Below are 20,944 nucleotides of genomic sequence, written 5' to 3' on the forward strand. Positions count from 1 at the left end.
TGAACCATTTTTATAAACAAGGTTACTTTGTATCTCTCTATCTCCTGTCTGAACAATGGCCCGGATTCAGGTACGACTTGCGCTTTATTTGCGGAGGCACAGGGCAACGATTTTGCTCTGCGCCCACGCAAATATTTTGCGCTGCCCTCGATTCACGGAGCAGTAGCTACGTAAATTGCGTGTGCGCTCCGAAAAACTGCCTGGCGTAAGGGCGCGTAATTTAAATGATCCCGTAGGGGGCGTGGATCATTTAAATTAGGCGCGTTCCCGCGCCGAACGTAGTGCGCATGCTCCGTCGGGAAACTTTCCCGACGTGCATTGTGGTAAATGACGTCGCAAGGACGTCATTTGCTTCAGAGTGAACGTGAATGGCGTCCAGCGCCATTCACGAATCACTTACGCAAACGGCATGAAATTCAAATTTCACGACGCGGGAACGGAGGGTATACTTTAGCATTGGCTGCCCCTACTATTAGAAGGGGCAGCCTTACGCTAAAGACGCCGTACGGAAACTCCGTAACTTGCGTACGCAGGGCCCGCGCAACATTGTGAATCGGCGTAAGTATGCAATTTGCATACTATACGCTGACCACAATGGGAGCGCCCCCTAGCGGTCAATGCAAGAATGCAGCCTAAAATCTGCGTGGCATAAGAGCCTTATGCCACGCAGATTTTAGGCTGCAGTCGGCGTAACGAGTTCTCTGAATCAGGAGAACTCGTTACGCCGGCGCAAGTCAGCAATTGCGCTGCGTAACTATGGTTACACAGGCGCAATTGCTTACTGAATCTGGGCCAATGTTTATAAACAATGTTACTTTGTATCTCTCTCTATCTCCTGTCTGAACAATGTTTATAAATGATTTTACTTTGTATCTAGCTCCCATCTGAAGAATGTTTATAAACAATGTTATTTTGTATCTCTCTCTATATCCTGTCAATATTTATATATTTATTTAACAATGTTTATAAATGATATTACTTTGTATCTATCTCCTGTCTAATCAGTGTTTATAAACACTGTTAAATTGTATCTACCTATCTTCTGACTGATCAATGTTTATAAACAATGTTACTTTGTATTTCTCTATCTCCTGTCTGAACAATGTTTATAAACATCGCTACTTTGGGGGTAGGGGGGAAGGGGGTAGCAGCAGGGGGCCAGGAGCACCGTGCCCTGACTGCGGATCACATACCTGATGGGTGGTCATGACGTAGAGGTGGGTGGGAGTCACGGGGTGGAATCGCATGATGTGGTGGATCGGCTCCCCTCGCGCTATCAGAAGGGACTGGCGGCTCACGATTTTCATGTCATCGTCCAGAGTGATCTGTGAGGACAAGAGAGAGAGAGAGGCTGAAAAGACGTTTCTCTTCCGGTCTGGGAGGTCCGGGGGTCTCGATTATCCCGGATTGGTGTCACCTATAGAAGGCAGGAGGAAGGAGACAACACATTTCTGAGCCTGCAGTTTTTCAGACTCAATGGAGGCATTAGATGGAGCAAATCTGGCATCACACTGGCGGAAATTGATGGGCACACTGGCGGCAATTGATGGGCACACTGGCATCACACTGGCGGCAATTGATGGGCACACTGGTGGCATTTGATGGGGCAAACTGGCAGCACACTGGCGGCAATTGATGGGCACACTGGCATCACACTGGCGGCAATTGATGGGCATACTGGTGGCATTTGATGGGGCAAACTGGCAGCACACTGGCGGAAATTGATGGGGCACACTGGCAGCACACTGGCGCCATTTAATGGGGCAAACTGACATCACACTGGCGACAATTGATGGGGCAAACTGGCATCACACTGGCAGCAATTGATGGGCACACTGGCATCACACAGGCGGCAATTGATGGGCACACTGGCACACAGGTGACAATTGATGGGGCAAACTGGCATCACACTGGCGGCAATTGATGGGGAAAACTGGCATCACACTGGCAGCAATTTATGGGCACACTGGCAGCACACTGGTGGCAATTAATGGGCACACTGGCGGCAATTGATGGGGCACACTGGCGGTATTTAATGGGGCAAACTGGCATCACACTGGCGACAATTGATGGGGCAAACTGGCATCACACTGGCAGCAATTGATGGGCACACTGGCATCACACAAGCGGCAAATGATGGGCACACTGGCACACAGGTGACAATTGATGGGGCAAACTGGCATCACACTGGTGGCATTTGATGGGGCAAATCTGGCAGCACACTGGCGGAAATTAATGGGGCACACTGGCAACAATTGAGGGTTACAGTAGCTGTGTTTGCTGGGCACAGTGGCTGCATTTGATGTTTTTTTTCCAGTTTGTTTGCACCCCCCAAAAAAAATTTGAGCACCAGCCGCCACTGGCAACGACCAACCAAAGTTGCACATTGGCACATGTAAGCTCTAAGTGCCACATAATCCGCGCATTATCTGCGACTTCACAGAAGTGAAAGTGTTAAACTACCCCTCCTCCTCCTCTTCTTCTTCTCCCTCATTAATTACCCCCCAGCCCATAACCCCGGACCGCTCATTCCTTCCTCCGTGCCGCTGAGGAACACCGAGCGCAGGGGACCCCCCTTGGCGAGAACCGTTTTCTGCCGCCGCTGTGAGCCTCCTCAATTACCGTCTTCTATTTGCATGTGTCTGATGATTACGCCGAATGGTAGAAAACAGAGCGGCGGCACAACGCTGGGGAGCGAGGTGCGAGATTAAATACGCCGTGTCTGAGATCTCCGATAGGCAATTGTCAGACTCGACCCCCCACCACCCCATTGAGGGGATTAGATACGTGGGGGGGGGAGGGGATATTTTATTCCACGCGTTAACACATTATCACCGGCTCTCCCGGGAACGCACAGCTCAATTACACGCCATTAGCCGGAGGTCGGAGGTCCTCTCGAAGCGGCCCGTCGTCTCCGGATTGGATTAGTAACCCGGGAGCTTAGGGAGCGATCGGCACCGATAGGAGGGAACGCGGCTTCAGGTGCAGAGAGAAAAAGTTTGATGGCAAGTCGCCTGACGCGGATGGCGAAGAAGTTTCCGTATCGTGAAGGAAAAGTATAGACGGGGGGGGGGGATGGGGGGACCCTTAACCACTTGGCGACCGCTGCACGACTATATACGGTCGGCAGAATGGCACGCCTGGGCACATGGACGTATACAGGGCAGGACTTAGGGTGGTGGGGGCCCCTGGGCTTGAGTGTTGAAGGGGCCCCCTGGAGCCGAGAATTGGGGGGGATCGAAGTTGTTGAGCGGGGGGGGGCGAATTGAAGTTGTTGAGGGGGGGGGGAGCGCATTAAAGTTGTTGAGCGGGGGGGGGATTTTGCAGTTGTTGAGGGGGGGAGTGCCTCTCACATGTGCCAACAGCCGGGGCCACAGACTGTCATTAGCCCGGCTGTCGGCTTTCTTCCCTTCAGCAGCCACAGTCCTCCACACACCACTCCGGTTCCTCCTGCTTCCGTGCTGCCTCCTCTTGCAGTGCGGGAAAATTAACCCTTTTGCGGAACTGCGGGAAGAAGCTGTCTGTGCGGGAAAGTCCCACAGAATCCGTGCGTGTTGGGAGGTATGCGCAGGGCCGCCATCAGGAATTTTGGGGCCCCTTGCACAGCTTAAGGCATGGGCCCCCTGAAGCAGAGAACCTAGGGGGGGGTGGGGGTGCTGCCGCCTGAAATTGAGAAGCGTGGGGGCTGCCGCAAATTGAGAAGCGGGGGGGGCCTTTACAAAAAAAAGAAGAAATAAAGAAGAAAACAAATATATATATAAATATATGTAGCCATCCGGGGCCCTGGGGACCTCTGGGCCTTTTAATAAAAAGAAAAAATAAACCTCTGGGCCCTTTAATAATAATAAAAAAAACATTTATAAAAATTACATAAAAAAAGGGAGGTTGCCAAACCCGGGGGCTCTGGGGACCTCTGGGCCCCTGGGAACCTCTGGGCCTTTTAATAAAAAATAAAAAAATAAACAAAAATAAAAAAATAAACATTTATAAAAAAAATAAAAAAGGGGGGGTTGCCACATGGGGCCCTGGGGACCTCTGAGCCCTTTAATAAAAAAATATATATATATATATAAAAAAAAATGTAATTTTTTTTAGAAAAAAATTAAAAAGGTGGGTTGCCATCCGGGGGCCCTGGAGACCCCTGGGCCCTTTAATAATAATAATAATAAAATATATATATATATATATATATATATATATATATATATATATATATATATATATATATATATACATATATATATATATACATATATTATATATATATATATATATAAAAATAAAAAAATATATAAAAAAAACATTTTTTTACAAAAAATAAATAAAAAAAAGGGGTTTTTTTTTTTTTTAAAGGGGGCCCCCTATTGGGTGGGGCCCCTGGGCTTGAGCCCAGTCAAGGCCAATGGTAAGTCCGGCCCTGGACGTATATATACGTCCCCTTTAAGAAGCGGCGTTGCGGGCACGCACGCAAGCCCGCCGCAAGCTCCTTGAGTGTGACCGCGGGTCCTGCGGACTCGATGTCCGCCAATCGTCTCACGGAGAGGAAGAGCAGGGGAAATGCTGATGTAAGCAAGGCATTTCCCCCGTTCTGCCTAGTGACGGGACACTGATCACAGCTCCCTGTAATCGGGAGCAGTGATCAGTGACGTGTCACACGTAGCCCCCCCCCCACACCGTTAGAATCACTCCCTAGGACACACTTAACCCCTTCAGCGCCCCCTACTGGTTAACCCCTTCCCTGCCGGTCACATTTACATGGTAATCAGTGCATTTTTATTGCACTGATCGCTGTATAAATGTGACAATGGTCCCAAAATAGCGCCAAAGGTGTCTGATGTGTCCGCCACAATGTCGCAGTCACAATAAAAATCGCTGATCGCCACCATTACTCCCTGGTGGTACAGTGTTGGCATCCGAGGGGGGGCTGCGCAGATAAACAATCAGCGCGAACCCCCCCTGTCAGGAGAGCCGCCGATCGGCTCTCCTTTACTCGCGTCTGTCAGACGCGAGTGAGGAAGAGCCATCAACGGCTCTTCCTGTTTACATCGTGATCAGCCGTGATTGGACACGAGATCGGAGATGCAGGGTGTCAGACTGATACCCTGCATCACCGATCGCCGCGCGCTGGCATGAAATCATGAAATCCTGCAGGACGTCAATTGTCCATTGACCGGGCGGGAAGTGGCTAAACAATCTCTTAGTTCTAGATCGAGGCCGGCCCGGGTTAGATCCTCTGGTGGGTTTTTATTGCTAGGGAGATCATCTACAAGGATTGTCTCTCTTTATTATGTCAATCTACAAATAATTGCGGCTGAGAAGCGTCTCGGAGGGGATGTGCGTTTGTTTCCTGAATGTTATTCACTTTCGCTGACACCGAAATGACAAGAAAAGGTGCTGTGCTGACAGTGCGGCTTTATTTAGATGGCAGCGTGTTTGTCTTCGCAGGAAAAGTACGAAGCGCTGACAACTACGTGCGCTGCAAGATACACAACCTAGAGCCGTGGGTGTGCGTTACATATTCACAAGGTAAAGGTGAGGCCGCTAAAAAAAAAAACAATTCTGCAGATTCTTCCATCCCAAGTGCCACCTTCACCTCCCAAGACTGGATTTAAAGGAGACAGACACTTTTTTTTTTATGATCTTTGGATAGCATTGGAAATCTACTAGCAATTAAAGCCTGCTAGCAGTGGCGGCTGGTGCTCAAATTTTTTTTTGGGGGGGGGGGGGAATGCGCAAACGAAAAAGAAGAAAAAAATTGCAGCCTCACTGTGCCTATCAAACGCAGCCACTGTGCCATCAATTATCACCACTGTGCCATGCCATCAAATGCAGTCACTGTGCCATGCCATCAAACGCAGCCACTGTGCCATTTCATCAAATGCAGCCACTGTGCCATGCCATCAAATGCAGTCACTATGCCATGCCATCAAATGCAGTCACTGTGCCATGCCATTAAACGCAGCCACTGTGCCATGTCATCAAACACAGCCACTATGCCATCAATTGTCACCACTGTGCCATGCCATCAAACGCAGCCACTGTGCCATCAATTGTCACCACTGTGCCATGCCATCAAATGCAGTCACTATGCCATCAATTCGCACCACTGTGCCATGCCATCAAATGCAGTCACTATGCCATCAATTTGCACCACTGTGCCATGCCATCAAATGCAGTCACTATGCCATCAATTCGCACCACTGTGCCATGCCATCAAATGCAGTCACTGTGCCATGCCATCAAACGCATCCACTGTGCCATGCCATCAAACGCAGCCACTGTGCCCCTCAATTGTCGCCACTGTGCCAATTGTCGCCACTGTGCCCTTTAATTGTCACCACTGTGCCCTTTGTTGCCACTGTGCATGTCACTGTGCCCTTTAATTGTTGCCACTGTGCCCTTTGTCGCCACTGTGCCCATTGATGCCACTGTGCCCTTTGTCACCACTGCGCCCTTTGTCACCACTGTGCCCATTGATGCCACTGTGCCCTTTGTCGCCTCTGTGCCCTGTAAAATGCACTTACCTTACTCTTTGGCTTTGGCCAATTATGGCTCTCCGTTTTTTGCAAGCTGTGATTGGCCAAGCATGCGGGTCATAGTGCATGCTTGGCCAATCATCAGCCAGCAATGCACTGCGATGCCGCAGTGAATTATGGGCTGTGAAACGTAACTCGAATTTGGCGCGAACGGCCCAAAACGTTCGTAATTCGACAAACGATCGAACAACGAAGCTCGTCCCTACTCACCACTGATTGCCCAATGTCTTCCCAGTAATGGTCTCCACCGTCCAATGAGCCAGCGCTGCCATGTCCAGTAACCCACATCAGGCAGCATTTGCGCACTTTGCATTTGGCCGCTGCTCTCCACTTTATCAAACATTTGGAAGGAAAACAAATTTAACTTAATTTCACATCATCTTCAAATGAATTCATGTTACCTTGAGAAGCTGTCCACCTGCCGTGCCGAGGAAGGCCACCGTGTAGCCGCTAACGTTGGCCACCGCCACCGAGGTCAGTCCGGGAGCCTTGAAGAGCGGGGTGGCAGACAGAGGCCGATTGATGGTGAGCGGGTGCTGGAGATGCGCGGCCCCACAATCCAACTGTTCTTCCTGCAGCTGAGAAGAATGAAGAGCAGTGTGAGCGGAGGGAATGCGGTCACAGAGCCCAGGGGCGTTCAACCCACACAACATGTCCTTTCTTACAACCCTGACATCCTCATCTCCCTCCATTGAATGGAGCCAAATCTACCGCTGCCACTTTCCCCCCCGAAAAACGTGATGGCTGGACCCAGGGGAGAGTCGGCGGAGCAACATCTGACACCATTAAAGGGGCACTCCGCCTGTGACTACATTCAGATAACCAGGCCCGGATTTACTCCCTATGCCGCCCCAAGGCCAGCCCACCGGGAAAGTCCCGATGGCCAGTCCATCCCTGCCCCCTGTTGCTGCAGCGCCGCCCCTGCACCCACTGCCGCCCCGAGGCCTGGCCTTGGTGGCCTTACCTGGAATCCGGCCCTGCAGATAACACCAAACCACCGGAGCTAGCACTTTATCATATACAGGTTGGGAAGCTAATAAAGAAATGACACACCATCCATGTGTTTTTTTTTTTTACCCTTCCTTGTTGTTCTGATCACACATTTTAGAATTCTTCAAACTTTTTGTCACAGTGACAATGACCAGTGGGCAGGAAGTGAGGGGGAGGGACTCAGTGGGCCAGATTCAGATAGGTTAGCGGATCTTTAGATCTGATTTACGATCCGCCGCCGCAAGTTTTTGAGGCAAGTGCTTTATTCAGAAAGCACTTGCCTGTAAAGTTGCGGCGGCCTATCGTAAATCCCCCGGCGGAATTCAAATTCCGCGGCTAGGGGGCGTGTAAAATTTCAATCAGGCGCGTCCCCGCGCCGAACGAACTGCGCATGCGCCGTCTGCTAAATTTCCCAGCTTGCATTGCTCTAAATGACCTCGCTAGGACGTCATTGGTTTCGACGTGAACGTAAATGACGTCCATCCGTATTCGCGAACGACTTACGCAAACGACATAAAAAATTCAAAATGCGACCCGGGAACGACGGCCATACTTAACATAGGATAAGCCGCATATAGCAGGGGTAACTATACGCCGGAAAAAGCCGAACGCAAACGGCGTTAAAAAAAAAAGCGCCGGGCGGTCGTTCGTTTTCTGAATCGGCGTAACTCCTCATTTGCATATTCCTCGCGTATACAAACGGAAGCGCCACCTAGCGGCCAGCGTGAGATTGCAGCCTAAGATCCGACGGTGTAAGTCACTTACGCCTGTCGGATCTTAGGGAGATCTATGCGTAACCTGATTCTATGAATCAGCCGCATAGATCCGACCGGCGGAACTCAGAGATACGACGGCGTATCAGGAGATACGCCGTCGTATCTCTTTCTGAATCTGCCCCGAGGGATCTATACAGGGCACAGCGGGCAATGCCCCCAGAATACACGGCTGTTAGTGAGTCTGGTGATGGGCCCCTCTAACCTGGCGGTTGCCCCATTTGCTCACGTAAACAAAACCCTGTGTCACCATCTGTTACTTTGTTACGTTTATTCAATTAATTATTTTAATGTAACACATAAAATAAGGAAAAAGCGAATGTTAATGTCCCTTTAAAGCTCTTGCCTTGGAGTTTGAACCGCCGCGTGCTAATTGTTTCTGTCTGGAGTCACTGGGATAATTGGTGAAAAATCTGACTTGGATCAAGGCCAATGCAACCCCCCCCCCCCCCCCCACCACCACCACCCATCCGCTGCAAACACCCCTCCCCCTTCAGCTGGGACGCAAAAACTTTATATAAAAATAGTTTTGGGCAGAGGAGCGCCCCCCCCCCCCCTGCTGTACGATGTCACACACAATACAAGAACCGCATGTCCTGCGTGCTGCGAATTCTCCGCTGGGTAGACAATAAACGCGCTTTTCACATAAAAATATTTACTTTAATTCGTGATTTTTATAGCCGACCCCCCCCCGAAATACAGATACACGGCGGGAATCCATAAATGTGAACCATTCTTTACTGCCGCGCAGGAGTGAAACTCTGTTCAGCTGGTCTTCAGAATCATAGACTAGAAGTACAATGCTGATTTGGGGAAGTAGAACTTTTCAGCTAAAATTGGAAATAAAATCCAGTGATAAATACGGGAACAGATTCTACCTGCTCAGAGATTCCGTTTTTTAATCCAAGCATTGCTGGAGGGAGTGCCTCAGTCCCCCCCATGTCATTGATTGGGCAATGTGAGCCCCAGTTGGCCCCATTCCATTGGTTTGGCAATGTGAGCCCCTGTTGGCCCCATTCCATTGGTTTGGCAATGTGAGCCCCAGTTGGCCCCATTCCATTGGTTTGGCAATGTGAGCCCCAGTTGGCCCCATTCCATTGGTTTGGCAATGTGAGCCCCAGTTGGCCCCATTCCATTGGTTTGGCAATGTGAGCCCCAGTTTATCCCAATATATTGATTTGGCAATGTGAGCCCCAGTTTGCCCTGTCCTACTGATTTGACAATATGAGCCCTTAGTTCACTGGGTTCCATTGATTCAGCAACGTGAGCCCCAGTCCACCCCCCTTTCTATTGATCTGGCAATGTGAGCCCCAGTTTGCCCCATTCCATTGATTTTGCAATGTGAGCCCCAGTTTGCCCTATTCTACTTATTTGGCAATATGAGCTCCAGTTCACCCAGTTCCATTTATTCAGCAACGTGAACCCCAGTTTGCCCCATTCCATTGATTTGGCAATGTGAGCCCCAGTTTGACCCATTCCATTGATCCGGCAATGTGAGCCCCAGTTTGACACATTCTATTTATCCGGCAATGTGAGCCCCAGTTTGACACATTCTATTTATCCGGCAATGTGAGCCCCAGTCCACCCTTTCTATTGTGATCCTCAGTTTTCCCTGTTCTACAGATTTTGCAATATGAGCCTCAGTTCATTGATTCAGCAACGTGAGCCCCAGTCCACCCTTTCTATTGATTTGGCAATGTAAGCCCCAGCTTGCCCCATTCCACTGATTTGGCAATGTGAGCCCCAGTTTGCCCCATTCCACTGATTTGGCAATGTGAGCCCCAGTTTGCCCCATTCCACTGATTTGGCAATGTGAGCCCCAGTTTGCCAGGTTCTATTCATTTCCCTCGGAAAGGTTGAATCTGATTGGTGTTCAGTGAAAAGAATACTCCTTACATTGGTGATTAGAAAATCGTTTGGTTTTCAAAAAAATGTCGACATGTCCGATTGCTGAAATTTGATGAACGCACGGAAATTGGCTGTTGCTGCAGCCCACTTATTAAATACGAACGAAAATTCTTAGATAAGATTTTCGGAAAAAAAATTATTTCGAAATTCGACCCACGTATGGCCTGCCTTACACTGGTGGTCAGTGGGAAGAATGTCCCTTACATTGGTGATCAGTCGAAATAATGCTCCTTATATTGGTGGTCAATGGGAAAAAGGTACCTTGTATTGGTAGTCAGTGGGAAGAATGTTCCCCTTAAGGACCCCTAACGTGATGATCATTGGTTCCAGTGGGTACTTACCTGAGAAACCCCAGGAGAGGTTCCTCTGGTCCCATGTATCTAGCCCTGCGGAGGGGGTGGTAGAGCTGGACACTATCAGGCAGGAGATCAATCCATCATTGATCACTACTAAAAGAACCCCTAATAACCTCCTCTATAGAGGTCCCCTAGTGGTCTGCAGAATCCTTGGTGAGAAGGTCTGGTTTAGTACATGGTACAGTAGATCTCTATAATCTGGAATGCATAGTGACCCGGGTCTTTTCAGCACAGGACTCACATTGAGCCACTTGGAAGCCCAACCAGTTATCTTATCAGCAGACTGATGGATGAGTTTGTCTGACGGAGATTTTAAGTGTTTTTCATGATGTGCTCTATGAATATCTATGTGCCATCTGAGAACATCATTGTCCTAATAAAGTGCATTATACTTCAGATAATCCAGTATTTGGTTTCCTCTCTAGTGGTGCCGATAGTTTTGGTATTGGGGGATTTTTTCCGGGGGAATTGGAACAAAAAGCAGACTGATGGGGATGATAAACCTCCCCTACGCTATCCAAAACTACAGAAAAAAATACAGAACTACAGAATATGTTTATCTTAATTTAGGCATTCAATGAGAAACCGCTCTGAAGACGATGGGTTGGGGGTACGTGGTGCACAGCAGGGAGTGATCCAGTGGCGGTGTGTCCATAAAGGGCGAAGGAGCACCGCCCCCCTCCCGTCACCCCTCTCTCACCAACTGGTACCGCTATTGGACGCCTGATGGGACATGAGGACGGGAAAAGTGCAGGAGACACGAAGGACCCCGCTTGTCGCTGTCACCCACTGCCCCACAAGACGGGGTAAGTGCCGGGCACACGGCAAACAGGGGGGGGACAGACTCACACTGGCAGCATTTGGCACAGTGGCAGCGTTTGATGGGCACAGTTGCAGCATTTGATGGCACAGTGGCTGCAATTGATGGCACAGTGGCTGCAACTGATGGCACAGTGGCTGCAATTGATGGCACAGTGGCAGCGTTTGATGGGCACAGTGTCAGCTTTTGATGGCACAGTCGCAGCATTTGACGGCACAGTGTTAGCTTTCAATAGCACAGTGTCCGCTTTCGATGGCACAGTGGCAGCATTTGATGGGCACACTGGCAGCGTTTGATGGGCACAGTGGCAGCGTTTGATGGGCACAGTCGCAACGTTTGATGGGCACAGTCGCAGCATTTGATGGCACAGTGTCAGCATTTGATGGCACAGTGTCAGCGTTTGATGGCACAGTGGCAGCTTTTGATGGCACAGTGTCAGCTTTTGATGGCACAGTGTCAGCTTTCGATGGCACAGTGGCTGCCATCGATGGCACAATGGCAGCATTTGATGGTCACACTGTCACCATTTGATGGGCACAGTCGCAGCGTTTGATGGGCACAGTTGTAGCGTTTGATGGGCACAGTCGCAGCATTTGATGGCACAGTGGCTGCATTTGAAGGCACAGTGGCAGTGTTTGATGTTTTTTTTTTTTAAGTTTGTTTGCACCCCCCACCCCAATTTTTTTAGCACCAGCCGCCACTGAAATGATCTAATGGTGGGTTGGGAGGCACGGTAGTGGCACACAAGCAACAGGTCTCCAAGGCGTTGTCACCCCACAATGCAGCATAGAAAGGGTGGTGGGATCCCCGGGGGGAATAAGCCTTAATTATCGAATCCTCAGGCAGGTAATCCGGTTCCAGCATTTCCGTTTCGAATGTTTATTTAGCTGTTTAGCTGGAGCCGTCCTCTGTGGCGCTCTGCTTCTTGCGCAGTATACACCATAGCATATGTTTTTAATATGTCTCGTTGATGAATCCAGCAAGTTGGCAAAGCTTGCATTACCATGGCTGCGCACGTAATTCCAATTCTGTTTTTTTATTCCGCTGCTTTATTCGATACAACTGTTGTAGAACACGCTCTGTCACCCCCAGCATAAATCTGCATGTCTGGAGAGGAGACGTTTGATGAAATACACGCACACATCGCGGGTGGGGGTTGGGGGGGGGGGGATGTTTGCGCATACATAAAAACCAGGATTATAGACTTCGAGTCCCACTGCGGCCAATCAGAATTTAGCTGGTATTTTTTTATTAGAGCAAATTAGAACTTCAAGAGAGAATTTAATTGGTTGCTTACTTTGCTGCAGGTTAGAAGGTTGGTACATTGACAGAGTCAGGGAGCTTTGTACAAAGTGCAAATTATTGAATGTACCATATCTTGCTGCAAATATTACCGTATATACTCGAGTATAAGCCGACCTGAATATAAGCCGAGGCACCGAATTTTACCACAAAAAAATGGGAAAACGTATTGACTCGAGTGTAAGCCTAGGGTGTCTGCATGCCTCACTGTGTCCATGTGCATGCCTCACTGTGCCCATGCCTCACTGTGTCCATGTGCATGCCTCACTGTGGCAGTACATCTGTAAGGGGCCCGCAGCTCCCCAGGGGCCCGGATGGCAACCCCCTTTTTTTTTGTAAGGGGTCTGGAGGTCCCCGGATGACAATCCCCCTTTTTTTTATACAAAAAACATTTTTTATATATTTTTTTATTTACTTTTTATTATATATATATATATATATATATATATATATATATATATATATATATATATATATATATATATATATATATATATATATATGTGTGTATTTTTTTTTATTACAGGGCCCAGAATGGCAACCCCCTTTTTAAAAATAATAATATTTTTATTTATTTTTATTAAAGGGCCCAGAGGTCCCCAGGGCCCTGGATGGCTACCCCCCCCCCCTTTTTTATATACAGTATATATTTCTTTCTTTTTTTTTAACGCCCCCCCCCCCTGCTTCTCAATTCGCGGCAGCCCCCCGCTTCTCAATTTCAGGTGGCAGCACCCCCCCCCCCCGGTTCTCTGCTCCAGGGGGCCCATGCCTGAAGCTGTGTAAGGGGCCCCATAATTCCCGATGGCGGCCCTGCCACTCACAAGCAAAAGAAAGAACTCCCTAGCAACAACAGACTCCCTTCCTTCGCAAAAATAGATCCCCTTCAGTTACAATAGATTTCCCAGCAGCCAGCATCAATAGACCCTCCAGAACACCCCAACACCCCTTACCTTTACATTCATTCAGTTCTGGAGGTGCCGGAACTGCGTTCCCCCGCGTTCCCGTTGAAAAAAGCCCTGCGTGTCTATAGATCTATAGTGAGCATAGATCTATTTTTCCAGTGCACTTATTTCTACAAATATATTAATACTGCAATGTAGTGATTGCTCTTTGCTGGTTTCCCCTGAATAAAAGTCTAAGGGGTCAATTTACTAAAGACGTACATTGCAATTATTTGTTTAAATTCCCATATGTATGTGTTTGGATAATTGACGTCAACATAGAGAACATTCTTGTTCTTTATTAGTAAATCAACCCATTCTGTCTACTGAGGGTGACTGTTAACACTACAGTATCTAGTCTAGGCAGGCACAGATTTTAATGCATATCTAACAACCACCCCCCCCCCCCCCCCAAAAAAAAATGTTTTTAATATACTTTGGATATTGTGATGATAGGTTAGGTATTGAGATATATATATATATATATAGATATTTTGGCTGCATTTGTTTTTTTTTTCAGGCTCGTTTCCACTTTATTTTCAACTAGTGATCCTGCAAATGACAAATTTCCTAGGTGGCTAAAAAAAAACAACTCCCAATGTATCTATGGAGGGAGCTTTAGTTGGCACCCAGGATGGACTACAAGCATGTCTGCATGTCTTCTACATGGTGGCTGCATTTGTTTTATTTTTTCATGGGAGTGTACAGAGGGCCCTCCATGGGAGTGTACAGAGGCCCTCCATGGAAGTGTGCAGAGGGCCCTCCATGGGAGTGTGCAGAGGACCCTCTATGGGAGTGTGCAGAGGACCCTCCATGGGAGTGTGCAGAGGGCCCTCCATGGGAGTGTACAGAGGGCCCTCCATGGGAGTGTACAGAGGGCCCTCCATGGGAGTGTGCAGAGGGCCCTCCATGGGAGTGTGCAGAGGGCCCTCCATGGGAGAGTGTAGAGGACCCTCCATGGGAGTGTAGAGAGGACCCTCCATGGGAGTGTAGAGAGGGCCCTCCATGAGAGTGTACAGAGGGCCCTCCATGAGAGTTTAGAGAGGGCCCTCCACGGGAGTGTACAGAGGGCCCTCCATGGGAGTGTACAGAGGGCCCTCCATGGGAGTGTACAGAGGGCCCTCCATGGGAGTGTGCAGAGGGCCCTCCATGGGAGTGTGCAGAGGGCCCTCCATGGGAGAGTGTAGAGGACCCTCCATGGGAGTGTAGAGAGGACCCTCCATGGGAGTGTAGAGAGGGCCCTCCATGAGAGTGTACAGAGGGCCCTCCATGAGAGTTTAGAGAGGGCCCTCCACGGGAGTGTACAGAGGGCCCTCCATGGGAGTGTACAGAGGGCCCTCCATGATGCTTATGGGCCCTTCATGAGAGTGCGCAGAGGGCCCTCCATGAGAGTGTAGAGAGGGCCCTCCATGGGAGTGTGCAGAGGGCCCTCCATGAGACTGTACAGAGGGCCCTACATGGGAGTGTGCAGAGGGCCCTCCATGGGAGTGTACAGAGGGCACTCAATGGGAGTGTACAGAGGGCCCTCCATGGGAGTGTACAGAGGGCCCTCCATGGGAGTGTACAGAGGGCGTTCCATGAGACTGTAGAGAGGGCCCTCCATGGGAGTGTACAGAGGGCCCTCCATGGGAGTGTACAGAGGGCCCTCCATGGGAGTGTGTAGAGAGCCCTCCATGGGAGTGTGTAGAGGGCCCTCCATGGGAGTGTACAGAGGGCCCTCCATGGGAGTGTACAGAGGGCCCTCCATGGGAGTGTGCAGAGGACCCTCCATGGGAGTGTGCAGAGGGCCCTCCATGGGAGTGTGCAGAGGACCCTCCATGGGAGTGGGCGGAGGGCCCTCCATGAGACTGTACAGAAGGCCCTCCATGGGAGTGTGCAGAGGGTCCTCCATGGGACTGTACAGAAGACCCTCCATGGGAGTGTACAGAGGCCCTCCATGAGAGTGTGCAAAGGACCCTCCATGGGAGTGTGCAGAGGGCCCTCCATGGGAGTGTACAGAGGACCCTCCATGGGAGTGTGCAGAGGGCCCTCCATGAGAGTGTACAGAAGGCCCTTCATGAGACTGTACAGAGGACCCTCCATGGGAGTGTGCAGAGGACCCTCCATGGGAGTGTGGAGAGTGCCCTCCATGGGAGTGTGCAGAGGACCCTCCATGGGAGTGTGCAGAGGACCCTCCATGGGAGTGTGCAGAGGACCCTCCATGGGAGTGTACAGAGGGCCCTCCATGGGAGTGTACAGAGGGCCCTCCATGGGAGTGTGCAGAGGACCCTCCATGGGAGTGTACAGAGGGCCCTCCATGGGAGTGTACAGAGGGCCCTCCATGAGAGTGTACAGAGGGCCCTCTATGGGACTGTACAGAGGGCCCTCCATGAGACTGTACAGAGGGCCCTCCGTGAGACTGTACAGAGGGCCCTCCATGAGACTGTACAGAGGGCCCTCCATGAGACTGTACTGTGCAGAGGGCCCTCCATGGGAGTGTGCAGAGGGCCCTCCATGGGAGTGTACAGAAGGCCCTTCATGAGAGTGTAGAGAGGGCCCTCCATGGGAGTGTGCAGAGGGCCCTCCATGTGAGTGTGCAGAGGACCCTCCATGGGAGTGTGCGGAGGGCCCTCCATGAGACTGTACAGAGGGCCCTCCATGAGACTGTACAGAGGGCCCTCCATGAGACTGTACAGAGGACCCTCCATGGGAGTGTGCAGAGGACCCTCCATGGGAGTGTACAGAGGGCCCTCCATGGGAGTGTACAGAGGGCCCTCCATGAGAGTGTACAGAGGGCCCTCCATGGGAGTGTACAGAGGGCCCTCCATGGGAGTGTACAGAGGGCCCTCCATGGGAGTGTACAGAGGGCCCTCCATGGGAGTGTACAGAGGGCCCTCCATGGGAGTGTACAGAGGACCCTCCATGGGAGTGTGCAGAGGGCCCTCCATGAGAGTGTACAGAGGGCCCTCTATGGGAGTGTACAGAGGGCCCTCCATGGGAGTGTACAGAGGGCCCTCCATGAGAGTGTACAGAGGGTCCTCCATGGGAGTGTGCAAAAGGTCCTCCATGGGAGTGTACAGAGGCCCTCCATGGGAGTGTACAGAGGGCCCTCCATGGGACTGTACAGAGGGCCCTCCATGGGAGTGTACAGAGGGCCCTCCATGGGAGTGTACAGAGGGCCCTCCATGGGAGTGTACAGAGGGCCCTCCATGGGAGTGTGGAGAGGGCCCTCCATGGGAGTGTACAGAGGGCCCTCCATGGGAGTGTACAGAGGGCCCTCCATGGGAGTGTACAGAGGCCCTCCATGGGAGTGTACAGAGGGCCCTCCATGGGACTGTACAGAGGACCCTCCATGTTAGACACTCTTTTATAACATCAGATATGTCCAGTCTGTAGTAAGATATGGGGCTCTTCTTCCTAATCCATAATGCATTTGTGTAATCAGGATGCCGACCCCCCCGCTCCTCCTTTCTGTTCCCGGCCATGGGAAGCAATCCGACTAAATTTAGAAAATTCCTCGGCTGTTATGCAGCCAAATTCCCAAATCTCCGAACATCCAATTCAGGGTCCACCGTCACAGATCGGGGTCACCGACTTATGCGAAAATTACAATTTGTTAAATGTTTTGTGACAGCTACAGCAAACAATGAGTGCTACTTTGCCCCCCCCCCTTCAGCAAACATTTTCTAATGCCCCGGAGATTTGTACGGTTGGGGTCGGGAACATTTTGGAGACTGTAGCGGAATGGAATTTTAAAAGGAACACAAAATTCAGCTCACTAACGAGCGCGTGTCGTCCCGAAGAAGAAAGACGTGCTGCAAAAGAAACCAATAGATTGGCATTGGCATCATTCTTTTTCCATTTATGACTTGTGAATATTTTAGGATATTTTCGTTGTGGGAAGCAAAGTTTATACTAATTATGATGTGCCAACCCATACTAGCTCAGCACATACCACTAGAATAAGGTCAGGTGGTTGAATAGTTTGGTATCATATTGATGTTCTTAGCCAGTGGCGGTGCGTCCATAGAGGGCGCAGGAGCGCCGCCCCCCACTCTCCTGCACCCGTCAATCTCCGATAGATAGATTTATCTAATGTTGACGCCTATTCAGGTGTTCGGCCCCTTGTCGGGCGCAGGGCATTTGGGGGTGCTTTCGGAAGTGCCTGATTAGAGCCGCCGGCTCTAATAGGCATGCTTATTAGAGCCGTGGGCTCTAATAGGGCTTCCAACTTGGTAAGCACCGGGCGCACTGCTGCGCGTTCCCTGCTTACGTAGTGCTGTGTTAGGGAAACGAATACTGTACATAGTTTCCCTAACACTGACCCGCCTCTCAGCCAATCAGGTGCACCGGGCCTGGTTACCCAGTGTCTCCTGATTGGCTGAAGTGACAGGCGCTGTGACTGGATGCCTATCAGACGTCCATTCATAGCAGAAGAGGACGGGAGAAGACATTGAGGACTCGGAGGGAGCGTGGAGGGCAGCGCTGACCCAAGACAGCTAAGGGCCGGCCGGGGGGGGGGGGCACACTGGCAGCAATTGATTAGGGAAAACTGGCGTCAATTTATGGGACAAACTGGCGGCAACTGATGGGGCAAACTGGCGGCAACTGATGGGACAAACTGGCGGCAATTGATGGGACAAATTGGCGGCAATTGATGGGGCAAACTGGCGGCAACTGATGGGGCAAACTGGTGGCAACTGATGGGGCAAATTGGCGGCAATTGATGGGACAAACTGGTGGCAATTGATGGGACAAACTGGCGGTAATTGATGGGGCAAACTGGCGGCAATTGATGGGGCAAACTGGCGGCAATTGATGGGACAAACTGGCGGCAACTGATGGGGAAAACTGGCAGCAATTGATGGGGCAAACTGGCGGCAATTGATGGGGCAAACTGGCGGCAATTGATGTGGAAAACTGGCAACAATTGATGGGACAAATTGGCGGCAACTGATGGGACAAATTGGCGGCAACTGATGGGACAAATTGGCGGCAACTGATGGGACAAACTGGCGGCAATTGATGGGGCAAACTGGCGGCAATTGATGGGGCAAACTGGCGGCAATTGATGGGGCAAATTGGCGGCAACTGATGGGACAAACTGGTGGCAATTGATAGCGCAAACTGGTGGCAATTGATGGGGCAAACTGGCGGCAATTGATGGGGCAAACTGGTGGCAATTGAAAGGACAATCTGGCGGCAATTGATGGGACAAACTGGCAGGAATTGATGGGACAGACTGGCGGCAATTGATGGGACAATCTGGCGGCAATTGATGGGACAAACTGGCAGGAATTGATGGGACAAATTGGCGGCAATTGATGGGACAATCTGGCGGCAATTGATGGGACAATCTGGCGGCAATTGATGGGACAAACTGGTGGCAATTGATGGGACCAACTGGTGGCAATTGATGGCGCAAACTGGTGGCAATTGATGGGACAAACTGGTGGCAATTGATGGGACAAACTGGTGGCAATTGATGGTGCAAACTGGTGGCAATTGATGGGGCAAACTGGCGGCAATTGATGGGGCAAACTGGTGGCAATTGATGGTGCAAACTGGCGGCAATTGATGGGGCAAACTGGCGGCAATTGATGGTGCAAACTGGCGGCAATTGATGGGGCAAACTGGCGGCAATTGATGGGGCAAACTGGCGGCAATTGATGGGACAAACTGGTGGCAATTGATGGGGCAAACTGGTGGCAATTGATGAGACAAACTGGCGGCAATTGAAAGGACAATCTGGCGTCAATTGATGGGACAATCTGGCGGCAATTGATGGGACAATCTGGCGTCAATTGATGGGACAAACTGGTGGCAATTGATGAGGCAAACTAGCGGCAATTGATGGGGCAAACTGGCGGCAATTGATGGGACAAACTGGTGGCAATTGATGGTGCAAACTGGTGGCAATTGATGGGGCAAACTGGTGGCAATTGATGGGGCAAACTGGCGGCAATTGATGGGACAAACTGGTGGCAATTGATGGGACAAACTGGTGGCAATTGATGGTGCAAACTGGTGGCAATTGATGGGGCAAACTGGCGGCAATTGATGGGGCAAACTGGTGGCAATTGATGGTGCAAACTGGTGGCAATTGATGGGGCAAACTGGCGGCAATTGATGGGGCAAACTGGCGGCAATTGATGGGACAAACTGGTGGCAATTGATGGGGCAAACTGGTGGCAATTGATGAGACAAACTGGCGGCAATTGAAAGGACAATCTGGCGTCAATTGATGGGACAATCTGGCGGCAATTGATGGGACAATCTGGCGTCAATTGATGGGACAAACTGGTGGCAATTGATGAGGCAAACTAGCGGCAATTGATGGGGCAAACTGGCGGCAATTGATGGGACAAACTGGTGGCAATTGATGGTGCAAACTGGTGGCAATTGATGGGGCAAACTGGTGGCAATTGATGGGGCAAACTGGCGGCAATTGATGGGACAAACTGGTGGCAATTGATGGGACAAACTGGTGGCAATTGATGGTGCAAACTGGTGGCAATTGATGGGGCAAACTGGCGGCAATTGATGGGGCAAACTGGTGGCAATTGATGGTGCAAACTGGTGGCAATTGATGGGCAAACTGGCGGCAATTGATGGGGCAAACTGGCGGCAATTGATGGGACAAACTGGTGGCAATTGATGGGGCAAACTGGTGGCAATTGATGAGACAAACTGGCGGCAATTGAAAGGACAATCTGGCGTCAATTGATGGGACAATCTGGCGGCAATTGATGGGACAATCTGGCGTCAATTGATGGGACAAACTGGTGGCAATTGATGGGGCAAACTGGCGGCAATTGATGGGACAAACTGGTGGCAATTGATGGTGCAAACTGGTGGCAATTGATGGGGCAAACTGGTGGCAATTGATGGGGCAAACTGGCGGCAATTGATGGGACAAACTGGCTGCAATTAATGGGGCAAACTGGCGGCAATTGGTGGGGCAAACTGGCGGCAATTGATGGGGCAAACTGGTGGCAATTGATGGGACAAACTGGTGGCAATTGATGGGACAAACTGGTGGCAATTGATGGGGCAAACTGGTGGCAATTGATGGGACAAACTGGTGGCAATTGATGGGGCAAACTGGCGGCAATTGATGGGACAAACTGGTGGCAATTGATGGGACAAACTGGTGGCAATTGATGGGACAAACTGGTGGCAATTGATGGGACAAACTGGTGGCAATTGATGGGACAAACTGGCAGCAATTGATGGGACAAACTGGTGGCAATTGATGGGACAAACTGGTGGCAATTGATGGGGCACAATTGATGGTTACAGTAGCTGTGTTTTATGGCACAGTGGTGGCAATTCATGG

At 50.4% G+C, this 20,944-nt stretch overlaps 1 protein-coding gene and 1 pseudogene across 1 annotated transcript in view; one reads left to right on the plus strand and one right to left on the minus strand.

The window, feature by feature from the left end:
• Positions 1 to 20,944, plus strand: part of LOC120945026 — a 258,633-nt pseudogene that overhangs the window by 155,891 nt on the left and 81,798 nt on the right.
• PLXND1 (plexin D1) overlaps positions 1 to 20,944 on the minus strand; it is a gene marked incomplete at its 3' end in the record, with an annotated part of 162,776 nt that overhangs the window by 99,657 nt on the left and 42,175 nt on the right. Inside the window, 2 exon segments of the mRNA XM_040358856.1 lie at positions 1,194 to 1,325; positions 6,938 to 7,114. Coding sequence (XP_040214790.1) covers positions 1,194 to 1,325; positions 6,938 to 7,114 — 309 coding nt within the window.

This window comes from Rana temporaria, chromosome 7 (assembly GCF_905171775.1).
Source record: "Rana temporaria chromosome 7, aRanTem1.1, whole genome shotgun sequence".
NCBI classification, from domain to species: domain Eukaryota; kingdom Metazoa; phylum Chordata; class Amphibia; order Anura; family Ranidae; genus Rana; species Rana temporaria.